We start from the raw sequence: 13,203 nt of genomic DNA, 5'->3' as shown, positions 1-13,203 counted from the left end.
ACTAACTTCCCAAAAACGTGTAACAGTGGGGAATTTCGAAAACTGGGCAGAGATGAATGGAATACTCACCACAAAACTTAGATAGAATTGTAGAGGATGAGAAGAGCGACGCGTGGCCGCAAACGGCTCGTCAATCGGAGCTCCGTAGCTCAAGTTATGGTGATTTGAAGATCAAAGAGAGTTAGGTTTTCTCTCTTCTCTCCTCTCTTCTATATTTCAGCGCCCCAACCTCTCTTTTAGGGTAAAAATGAGCTGAAATGCTCATAACTAATGTTTATATATGTTGGGTCTTGGGCCCACTTAGGCCCAATTCACTTATTTTTGTCCGTTGGCCCAATTTTGAACCAAAACCTTTAACATTAGCGCTCTAAATCGCACTTCAAATATTTCTACATCCCCTAATTATAATTCCTCATTTCTTAATCTTATTTACTCATAATCAACTTTCTCAGCTGCAGTACCAAACATGTCTCAGCTGGTACTGCCGGTCAAAATTCCACTGCGCACTTTTACGCAGAAAACTATGTCTTCCGACTCGGAAAAATTCACTGAATCCAAAAATCATATTTAAATCATCAAATTCCAATTGCCAAAAATTCCAACCATATTCGCTCCTACTTAACTCATTATTTAATTAATTTCGGTTAGACCGGGTATTACAGCGTCTATTTTAATATTTAAAATATCAACAACCTTTTCATCGATAAATTTAAACGGTTTAAATTACTCTCTAAAATCAAATAAATGGTATGGATACGCTAAAGGTGCGACCTTTTTTCAAACTAAAATCAACAAACTTACCGTCAAATTTTATTACTAAATACACCAACCCCACGCCCACTTCCCGCTCCAAGTTTAGAAACACAATTTTATCCTTTTCTGCATTCGAGCGTATCAGAATTCAGAAACACCAACCTTCATTCTCCTCTGCCGGCATCACAGTTGCGCCGCCGTCACTCCGTTTGCTCGCGCCGCCACTGTCGCTCCTCAGGTATCCCCTTCAATTTCATTTGGAAATTCCTAAATTCTCCTTGATCCTCTCCACGCCGATGACCCCTCTGCTCTCCAGGTATCCCCCAAACCCTAAATTCCCATTTCCCCCTTCGATTTTCTCTTGTTTTCAGCTTCTGCTTCATGCTAATTCACTTCTCATGTTCTGTTTTTTTTTTTTCAATTAGATCCGTGTGCCAGAAGGTTGTGATCTTGTTGCTGTTGGAGCACTTGCTGTGGCATTTGGCACTTCTCATGTAGCACTTGTGCATAGAGCTAATTTAACCTCTGGTCAGGTATGTCATACGTAGTTAATTTTTATTTATTTATTTGTTGGTTATGTTTATATCTCTTTGGAGTGGTTGAAAAGTTGATGAAATTGTAGGTGTTGTTGGTTTTGGGTGCAGCAGGAGGTGTAGGGCTTGCAGCTGTTCAAATTGGAAAAGCGTGTGGTGCCATTGTCATTGCTGTTGCTAGGTAGTACTAATTTTTTCAATGCAAGGTTGAATATGACTGATATAATTGTTCTTCATTTGATTGATATTTCCATCTACTAGGTATCTTTTGGAGTTGAATTTGTTTTGCATAACTCGGTTTCAGGGTAGCTGAAAAGGTGCAGATTTTGAAGACTCTTGGTGTTGATCATGTCATCCCTGCTAGCATAGCTCTTGTTAAGGTATACTATATTATGAGTTAAGTCTTGATTGATCTAATTATACTAAAGAGCTTATCTATTATGGAACCTCTATATTTGCTTATCTATACTAAAGACATTCTGAGTCAATGAGTGGTTCGAAAAATTACATGCAAGTCTTTTTTCATAACATATTCAATTTTTAATTATAACTAGCTTGTGCAGTGAATCAATTATTAGTAACAATGATAAGTCTTATCCTACAAACCAAACTAATTACATGAATAAATGATGCAATTTGAACTCTACCATAAAAGAAACACACTACGAATACGTTAATGGCAATATCACAGCTACACTCATGCTATAACTCTCTTTCGTTCTTCCTTTTTGCTTCCCAACCTTCTTTGATTTATTTGTTTTTCTTTTTCTTTTTCTATTTGCCCCCTAAAAATGAGATACCTTCAATTTAATGGTGCCATTATATGGAACGTCTATATTTGCTTATCTACCTTCAGAAAGCTTGGCTTGAACTTTCTGTATTATAATTTTTTTTTGTATATTAAGCTCAAACTTATTTTCTGCATTCACCTTTATTTTCCCTTATCTTTGCCATCAGTGGAATTTTATTTTTGCATCATGTATCATATTCCACATGAACATCTTTATTAGGGGTGAGGGAGGTATCCACTATTAACAGAAAAAACATTTCTCAAGACTAGATGTGGATGGACTTTAGACCAAGTGGATGAGTAATTTGGATGACTACAAACTTCACAAAATTAAGGTTAAACTAGGTAAGACCGATTAATAAATACCTTAAGATAATCTGGATATCGATCACAAACACCCCTAGGCCCTTGCACAAGCTCTGAAAAAGGGTTGATGTTAAAATAATATCTTCTTAAGTGTCAGATGACATGATGATTGGGTGGTCAGATGAATCATAAACCAACAGTCGAGTCAATACAATCACAACACTTCTTTTCTCAGATTCTTCTTATTCATAGTTTTTTTTCTGCACTTATTGTTGAGACTTTGGTTGACACCTTTACAGAGATGATCATCGTGTTGTTCCTCTTTCGAAAAATCCTCATTCCTCTCACGCTGATGGAAATAAAATTACCTTAGCATGCTTAAATTCTGGAGAACTTTTAGAGTGTTTGATCATTTAACAAGTGGTCTTCCAAAAGTATTCTTCTTTTGCTGTAAAGTATTAAAGCATTCTAATACGCCATATTTTTGTAAAAATTAGTTTCGTAAATGTATTCTAACTCCCCACATTATTGAGTACAGAACACATTCATGAAAGAAAGCACTTACCGGTTGACTGTTGTATGATAATGTGCCTTGGTGCACTTTGTTTTGTGATCTAGCTTTTCTGTACTTTTGAGTCAGAGGTTCCATATATTTGCTGTAGTTTAGTGAAAGTGGTTTTCATGCTCAAAACTCTGTCTTACTCTTACATTTTATGTTGATGAATATTGGTAACGGGTTGTTTAGTTATCTTTTTGTATTTAGGCAGGGGATCCTCTTTATGTTCTGTTGTGCTGTTGGCTAGCTGCAATTGGTGCTGGTCTTCTGAAAACTGAGGAGATTTTGGAAAGGGTGGCGAGGCTGCAAATCTCGAATGACATTGAATTTGAGGAGCAGAATTTTATTGCCTTGATGAATTAAGCAAGAGAGGTTGGTCCCTTCTTCTATCTTTGTATCTTACAAGTTTTAGTATATTCATATTTGATAAAAATGCTTCGTGTAAATCACAAAATCAGCCGCCACAAATGTTTGATTATAAATGAGACTCTTGCTTAATACTACTTTGCATTTGAAGGGGAGTTGTATCAGTTTATATTAACTGACCGAATTAGTCTAAATGATAAACAATTTGGCTCAGAAGAATAGTTTAAAATGGTGCTTCAAAGTTTTTTGTAGGCTTGTTATTGTTCTTGTCTGTGGGAGGACATTATGATATAATCTCATATATAAATAAATTTAATAAATTATTTTCAAAAAATAAAATGGTATTCGAAAAAATCTAAGAAAATAAAAAACCTTAATAAGGGATAGAGTAGGGTTTTGATTTGCCTTAGTTGGAAAGATTGATTTTTGCAATGGGACAAGATGGATGAAACAGCCACTATGGTAACACTGGCCTTTTCAGTTCCAACCGTACAATAATCAAAAGCTTACTCCCTGAAATTAAAATATCAATGATATCCTTCATAGAAAAATATTAATAATCCAAACATAAACCTTAGAGTCCACCCTCCCTTATTACTTTTGACTGGGAAAGATTCCCTGCCACATTGCCAAATTTGTGTCATAGTTATCCTTAGCATTTTGTATTAGAAAAATCATTAAGGTGTGTTTGGAAACTTGCAATAATAATGAACCAACTCAGATCTAACTAAATCTAATGCATATTATTTATAATTCATTCAAAATGCGATGGATCATTCGGAAACACAGCATAGGGCATATCTAATTAGTCATAGAGTAAAAACTGACAAGTTTTTTAATAAAGAGAAATATAGGGTACAGATCAAATTTTAAATATGTGCTTAGGTGGTAAGACTCAAATCACACATTCTAAAACCACACTTTTCACTTAAAAACCGTAACTTTTCACAATAAAAAACGTCACCTAATGGAAAAAAGTAAATTAGAAGATTTAAGAGAAGAAATAATTAAGTTATCAAAATTAATAGATCAAAAATTAATGATTTTAACTAATGTTAACTGTAATGACACCGAATTCTTAAAATCAATACAAAATGATTTTTCTTAAAATCTTTATTTTACTATAAGTTTTATTGAAGGACTTCAAAAACCTGAAAAAACTTATTTTTCACACGGAATTTCAAAAAAATGTTACCATGGAGATGATTCACCACATCTTTATCATACCTTTAACCCACAATTAAATTCTATAGTAGACATGCTTGAAGAAATATTAGTATCCATAAAATTTCAAAGAAATAAGGAAAAAGAGAATCCCAAAGAAGAAAAATTCCAAAATATAATCAACATAACAGATTTAAAAGTAAAACCACCACTAAAATTATGAATATTGAAGAAAAATTAGAAGTTACAATGTTTTTTAAACAATTAAAAAGAGCTCAAGAAAATAATATTATGAAACAGGGATTTCAAATAGAAGAAGAATTAGTAAATTCTGAAAATATAGAAAATGAAGAACACATCCTAGATTATTCTAGTGACGAAGAATCAACAATTCCAATACAAGTAAAAAATGAAGCTGGAACATCTAAGGATAATCAATCTCAATTTAAATGGGAAACAGGTTTTGATAATTATGCTTTTAAAAAAGGGTTTATAAATAAAGATTCAAAATATACAAAAATACCATCAAAATATGTTCCTAAAATCCAGAAAATGGAAGGAGATAGAATGCTCGATTTAGACTGTAAAAAGAATGAAAAAGAAATTTTCGAAAACTGGTTAAATTCCTTCTTATTAGAAGCCTTTACCAATCCAAAACTTAGTGAATTATCTGGAAGAGACATTTGGAATTACATAGGGTTTCATACTAAAGGTACTATAAGAGATTATATGACATCAATAGAAAACCAAATAATAGAAGAATTAGCAACAAAACAACAGCTTATGATAAGATATTATATATAATGATGATTCTATATAAAGAATTTTTTGGAAAACATATTATAGATCATAGACAAGAAGTCTATAATAAAGAATATCAAGAAGCAAAAAACTATTTAGCTAATATTCAGATATATGATTTATGTAATGTGGAGTCTTATATATGTGAATATAGAATACATTATTACAAATTAAAAGAAGAAGATATAAATCATTATCTTAGTATGTATATAACAAAACTTCCATATCCTGCTAATGAATTTATAATGGGAAGATTTATAAGAGAAATAAATAGAGGGACAATTGAAAATAATTTTGGTGGAGCAACCTTTGCAATAAGAGAGGAAATAAAAGAATGTTGTATGCAAGAAGCGACTCAAAAAAGAATTGCAAATATAATTAGAATTTGCTGTCAAGATAATGAAGAAATACCCCAAAAATATGGTCTTAATAAAAAATTTCAAAAAAAAAGAAAATATCAATTTAGAAAAAGAAAATACTATCCAAACAGGAGAAAAAAGAGGTATTTTAAAAAAAGAAATAACAATAAAAACAAAAGACAAAAAAATGACTATTGCCCAAATAAAAAAGAAAATTGCAAGTGTTGGTATTGCCAAGAAGAAGGACACTATGCAAATGAATGTCCCAAAAAGAAGGATAAAAAAGATCTTACTACGCAAATAGAAATTGCTAAGTCTTGTTTCATGGAACCATTAGAGGAATCTGATGATAACTTAGACTATATTTTTGAATATGTCTCAGAAACAGACTCAGAGATTGAGTAATAATGTCACATTCATTACTATAAAAATAACAGAAAAGTTTATAAATGCTTTCATAGATTCTGGAGTAACACAATGCTTTGTTAGTTCAAATATAAAACTTGATGGGAAAAAAATTAAAGAAACCATTAAGAGTTAGAATAGCTGACAAATCAATACATAAAATTGACCAAAAAGCAGAGATGGCTGAAATATTTATTCAAAATTATAGGTTTATTGTTCCATCCATATACATGATAGATTCTGGGATGGATTTTATCATAGGAAATAACTTTTTAAAACTATATCATCCATTCATTCAAGAATTAACATATATAGTTTTAAAAGCTCCACACGATTCTTCAATAAATCAAAAATCAAAACGTATAAAAATACCAACTACTATTATAGACAAGATCTTAAAATTTAAAATATTTTCTATATTAGAGACATGTTATTTAAATTTATACTTTCAGATAAATATTCCAAAAAATAATCTTGAAATAAAGATAGAAGAACTTTTGGATGAAATTTGTGCTGAGAATTCTTTAGATATTAAAAATACAAATAACGAATTAGTAAGTATTAAATTAAAAGATCCTACAAAAGAGATAAATGTTCCGAATAAAATTTCTTATTCCGCAAGAGATAGAGAAGAATTTTCATTAGAATGTAGAGATCTTTTGGAAAAGGGAATTATAAGATTAAGTAAAAGTCCTCATGCGGCTCCAGCCTTTTATGTCGAAAACAATAATGAAATTAAAAGGGGAAAACGAAGAATGGTTATTAACTATAAGAAGATGAATGAAGCAACTATTGGTGATGCTCATAAACTTTCAAGAAAAGATTCTATTTTAGAAATAATCAAAGGAGCAACTTGGTTTTCATCTCTTGATGCAAAATCAGGATATTGGCAACTTCGTTTAGACGAAGAAACAAAGAAATTAACTGCTTTTACTTGCCCAACAAAAGAATCAACAAGTGTGTTGCTCTATGAATGGAATGTATTACCATTCGGATTAAAACAAGCCCCAGGTATTTATCAAAGATTTATGGAAGAAAATCTAAAAGAGTTAAATGAATTTGTTTTAGTGTACATTGATGATATACTAATTTTTACAAAACAGGATAAAGAAGATCATCTTCAAAAATTATTAATAGTTTTAGAAAGATGTAAAGAAAAGGGATTAGTTCTTAGCAAAAAGAAAGCAAGAATAGCAAAACAAGAAATAGAGTTTCTTGGATTAATTCTATCCACTCAAGGACTTCAACCAAATATTCTAGAAAAAGTAAACTTATTTCCTAATAAAATAGAAGATAGAAAATAATTACAAAGATTTTTAGGGTGTATAAATTATATTTTTGATCAAGGATTTTTAAAGAATATAACAGAATACACTAAAAACTTATTTCCAAAAATAAGTACTAAAAAAGAATGAAAATGGAATGAAAAAGACAGTATACAAATTCAGAGGATTAAAGAATTATGTGAAAAACTTCCAGAACTTTATATTCCAGAAGAAAGTGACTACTTAATAGTAGAAACAGATGTTTCAGACATAACCTGGTTAGGATGTCTAAAAGCTAAGAAAGTTATAAAAAGTTTGGAACAAGAAAAAGAATCACTAGATTCTAAATATTCCCCAAAGGAATTACTTTACAGGTATATTTCAGGGACTTTTATTCCAACAGAACAGAGATATACCACTCATGAAAAGGAACTCTAGCAGCAATTAAATCTCTTAAGAAATGGAAAATTGATTTACTACCTAGAGAATTTACATTAAGGACAGATTCAAGTTACCTAACAGGTTTCATACGATATAATTTAAAAGTTGATTATAATCATGGACGATTGGTAAGATGGCAATTATTTTTGTTACAATATCCAATAAAAATTGAATATATTAAGGGTGACAAAAATGTTATTGCAGATACATTAACAAGAGAATGGAGTTCGTCTACAACGCATTAGATCAAGAAATTCAAAAATATGAGCAAGAATTCGAAAAATGCAAGCATTGCCAGCAAATAAGGACACAAATACAATCCCTCAAGAAGGCCATTAAAGCAATGAAATCAACACAACAAGCAAAACCATCAGAGTTCAGCCAGCTAAGCATGGTGGACAAACCAGGTGAAGAAAAAATTTCAGAAAGTAAAACAATTGTTGAAATTATTAAAAAATCCACACAAGACAAAATATTATGTGATTTATAATGGCCTTATGAAAGGAGTATATGATGCCTGGGAAAAAGCAGCACCATTCACGCATCAATCAAAAATAATTTATAAAGGAGGATTTTCAACACTAGAAGAGGCAAAGGAATCCGTCAGGGAATATGAAGCTCTTCATCCAGAACAAACTCTAAAAAAAGCATATAAAGCTCCGATTCAAGTCCAGAGAACAGGAATAATGAGAAATATTCCTACAAGAGCTGAAATCAAGGAAAAGAAAAGAGTCTGTAGATCAAATCTCAGAGAAACCCTTAACATAGTCCTAAATTGGACTGAAGAAAAAAGGGCAATTTTGGGATATTATCCTATTGCCAAAGAACAGCTAACAAAGCTGGTTATATTTCCAGATGCTTCCCCATCGGACACATATCAGTTTTTTCAGTATGGATTAATTGATACAATTTTAATTTTTAATGATCTAAAAATTATTAGTGAGTTTCCTGCAGGATTCGTTGATGCAGTAAAGAGATTTAAAAATATAATTGACAATGTAAATCCAAGGGATATATCCCTAAAATTTACGAATAGTCAACCTATTTTTAATGAAGAAGAAGAATGCTTGGTTCCAGCACATCAAGTAATATTTATGTCCGTCTTCCCAGGAAATTTTTAACCAATTGATCAAGTTCAAGATTTAACAATTTACAGTCAAGAAGGTAGACTAGTAAGGGTCTTCGAAAGAACTCAAAAGATAACAAGGGAATCTCACACAAGAATCAATTATAAAAGCAGAAATACTCTGCTTGTGTCCAGTAAAAGAAATGAAATTGAAGAAAGAGAGATGAGACTCTTGGTAGAGTTTGAATCTGCATTCTACAATCTATCCGGACTCTTAGAAAAGCTCCCTGAAGGGATAAAAAGGAATCTCTGCTATTTGATAAAAAACAGAAAAGACCACAAGTGCCAGCTGTGTGTCTCAGAAATATCTGAAGAAAGCAATAATGAAATGGGATCCACCCACATGATAAAAGAAGAAGACAGTGCATCCACCCACATAAAAGAAGAGGACAGCGCATCTGAAGCATCCCTCAACATTATTGCATAATGACGTAAGCGCTTAGGTCATAGAGCACCAACAATGTAGCTGGTGTAAGATAATAAACAATGACGTAAGCAATGACGTCATAAGAAGGGTAAGGATGGGAATTGTCCATCAGACCCAATCATTATAAATAGATTGCTTAGGCAATTGTAGAAGGCATCAGAAAACAGAAAGCAGAAGGCTAAGAGTACTCATATGCTAGGAAAGCAAGGAGGAAGCTGCCGAGACGATTCTGTAGTCGGACAAAAGAATTCCCTTAGGAAAAAATAGTTTTAAACTCCCCTCTGGAGTTAATATCTATAATCTTCCCTCTGGAGATAAAAACATCTTATGTAAAATATACTAAATAAAGGAAGTTTTTCTCCAGAAAGGTACGCCTTTATCCTAATCTCATAGTTATGAATTATTTAGAAAGTTTAGAATTAACGGAAGAATCTGATTATTATAGATTATCTGCCTTATTAGATAATGAAAAATAGGCTGTTCTAAAAACAGAATTAAACCTTAAATCAAATGAAAATTTTAATAAACAAAATCTTTTAAAAGAAGTTTTTAATAGAAAAAATATAATATACTATAGAAAAATTCAACTTGAAGCCCCTATAAAGATAAAATCCGCCAATGGAGAACTTGAAATAGCTTTGATAAATGATGAAGAATTAAGTAAACAAATTGAGAAAATTAAGGATCAACAAAAAAGATCTAAAATTGGATGGATTCATATTAGTACTATACAAGTCTTAATCAAATCTACATATATGAAAGGAATTAATTCACCAATAAGCTTAGCAATCTATGACAAAAGAATTACTGATGACCCAATAGATCAAATAATTGGAATTGTTCATGGAAACTTGGCAAACGTAAATGTTAAATTTAATGCCCATCTTGGATACGCTATACCTTTATCAACTGAAAATCTTGGTAAGATCTATAAGTTTGGCTTATAAATTTCACAGAAAAAATCTAATGGAAGAAGATGATGAACCATTTTCAATTACATATGCAATAAATTATGCTTTAACAAATAGCCATCATAGTATAATATTTAAAAACAGAGAAAGAATTTATGTTGATGAATTATTTCAGAAAATTGTAAAAACAGAAATACCAAAATATAAGGCTATTGAAAACCCAGTTCTATTATTAAAAGAACCATCAGAAAAATTATTTTCACGAATTTTCAAATAAGGGAATCTAAAATTAATAGCCCTTTAAGTTTATCTAAGTTAAAAATTAAAGAAGAAAATTTTGAAATAAAGGAATTAACAAAAAAGGTCGAAAAATTAAATGAAACCCTAAACACTAAATTATGACAATAAATAAAGAAGAAATATATGTAACTTATCAAGACAAGAAATAAGAGCTCTTTGAAAGAGAAAATCGTTTGAATTATTTATAGTTTTCTGAAATAAATCAAAGAGCATTTAAAGCCCTAAAAATAATCCATGACAAGTTGAAAAGAGAAGTTGAAGAGCTACAAAAATTAATAGAATCTCTAGAAAATAGTAATGAATCGATAATAGAGTTTGCAGAAATTTTAAAATAAATAATGAAGCATAAAAAGATTGAAAAATCAGAAAATAAAATAAAAAGAAAAAGGACGAGAAAATTAAAAAGTAAAATAAAGGAGTATAAAAGGGAATTAAATAATCTTCGGATTGAAATTGATAATCTTATAATAAAAAAGATAGAAATAAGAATAAATATAAACAAGTTGGAATTAAACTTAAAAAATTTATAAATGCCTGGAAAATCATATTATGACTTAAAAGAATTAAAGCTGTTAAAAGAAAAAATGGAGAATGAAATTGAAAAATTAAACAGATATTTAGAAAAAAAAAAAGTGTAGAAATAAAAGAAGTTATTGATGATTTGAGAAATTATATTAAAGAAAAAGACAAACAGATAAAAGATTTTATATACAATAATCCATGCAAAAAAGAATATTATAAACTAAAATAAGATTGAAAAGTTATAAATCAAAACTATAAATATACATCAAGGACTAGTAATAAATGCAAAAGAAATAGTAAAAATGGTCAATACTTTAGATTACGAATTTGCAAATTATTTTCCTTTAAATAAAACACCACCAATTGAATTTATACAAATTATAACCTTATTAAAATATGAAGAGTTAATAGAAATTTCAAAAAAGAAATTAAAAGAAAAGTCGACGTTAAAAAATTGGTATCAGAGTCAAGCTAACGATTAAGGATAACATTTTCTCCTTAAGCAACACTTTTAGTGATACGCTTTTAAATCAATAAAAACAAAAATTTGTAAATCTGTACAAAAGTACATCTTTACAGTAGATGGACCCTTTTAATAATATTACCGTATCTACTGGTCCTATACAGCTATACTACTAGTTTGGAAGAGTTCTTTAATATGTATCTGAATATATTATGAATTGTGTACAGGATATAGTTGATAGAGACGGAGATCGCAGCAGTGGCCGTGGCTGAGGTCGAGGTCGAAAGGGGAGGCCTAAGCTTTCTACCGGTCACCTCCTTGACTGCTCCGACTCGGATGATTATTTAGACGAGTATAACTATGTTATTTAATTACTTTACTTTGAATATTAGGTATTATTAGTGGATTGCAATTTAAACGAATATAAGTCTAAGTTTAGTTATTTATCTTGTCTTGAGTCTTTATGTTAGAGGATTATTTATTATTTTGATAAGTTTGTAAACTCATTATCTAATATTTAATATAAATTTTATTTTTATATTTATACTATTTTTTTGTCTTGTTATCTAATATTCTGTATAAATTTTATTTCTATATTTAAAAGTTTATTTGCATTAGTTGTTTATTATTTTTCAAATAGAAAAAGTAGTTAAAACACATAACTATTAAAATAGACGGTAAAGCTGTCGCTTTTTAAAATTAAAATAGACAAAGAAATTTTCAGTATCTAAACAATTAAATCGACGGCAACTGTGTCGATTTTATTGAATCAAATATTGACGGCAACGTTGTCGATTTTGTTAATCATATTATCGACGAACATATTGTCGATTTTATTGAATCAAATATCGACAAAAATAACGTCACTTTTATATAAAAATATTGATGGCAATGTCGTCGATTTTAGTAACAATATAAAATTCTCACTCATATTATAGACAAAAACACTGTCGATTTATTAAATTATTATCGACGACTAGGCAAGCCGTCGATTTTATTAGAATTTTAAAAAATCGACAAGCTTAATAACGATCACCTCTGCTGTCCATTTTCCGTTGAATTTTAATATTATCGACGGCTTAGCCGTCGATTTGGCCATCAATTTTAACGATGTTTTTTGTAGTGTACGAACACAGACTGTCTACAAAGAATATTTGTAACTCTCTTTAATACTTGATTATTAACGTACATATTGACAAAATATACTCTTAGATTTCTCATATATTATTGCAAAAGGAATAACAAAATCACATAAATTTTCACACACAAAACTCACACCTTCAGATTTTTCAAAAAAAATTTGATCATTATAATATATTTTCAACCTAGCATCTCTCTCCATTTTTATAATTTTACACTCTTAAGGATAAAACCTCTCACACTTACACTTACACTCAACCTAACAAATCTATTCTTCCTTTTATAATACTCCAGTTATATTTTTTAAACAAGAAAAACACAATATGCCTCCTATATAACGTCAATATGCCCTGTATTATGTCAATACACCTCCTGTATATTGACAATAATTTCGTGTATTATGTTTTTAATATTAAAATGACACAATACGTCTCCTGCGTCTTGTATTTTTAAATATTTAAAAATGCAATACGTTCTTTGTATATTGCTACAGATAAATTAAAAAAAAATTGCTACAACAATTTGTCCACCACAAATGGTCCCATCCCAAAATTTTTAAAAATACATAAGATCTA

The 13,203-nt window shown here is 30.2% G+C and overlaps 1 protein-coding gene across 1 annotated transcript; it reads left to right on the top strand.

Annotated features, from left to right (window-relative positions):
- Positions 1–466: 466 nt before the first annotated feature.
- On the top strand, positions 467–12,037 carry LOC107483304 (uncharacterized). Its single transcript, XM_052260445.1, has 8 exons — positions 467–478; positions 860–991; positions 1,179–1,286; positions 1,376–1,467; positions 1,591–1,666; positions 3,146–3,310; positions 7,944–8,146; positions 11,716–12,037. The coding sequence occupies exons 1-6, from the start codon at positions 467–469 to the stop codon at positions 3,299–3,301; spliced, it is 576 nt and encodes a 191-aa protein (XP_052116405.1). The 3' UTR covers positions 3,302–3,310; positions 7,944–8,146; positions 11,716–12,037.
- Positions 12,038–13,203: the final 1,166 nt, after the last annotated feature.

This window comes from Arachis duranensis, chromosome 4 (assembly GCF_000817695.3).
Source record: "Arachis duranensis cultivar V14167 chromosome 4, aradu.V14167.gnm2.J7QH, whole genome shotgun sequence".
Taxonomy (NCBI): domain Eukaryota; kingdom Viridiplantae; phylum Streptophyta; class Magnoliopsida; order Fabales; family Fabaceae; genus Arachis; species Arachis duranensis.
This window is presented reverse-complemented; position numbering and strand designations above follow the sequence as displayed.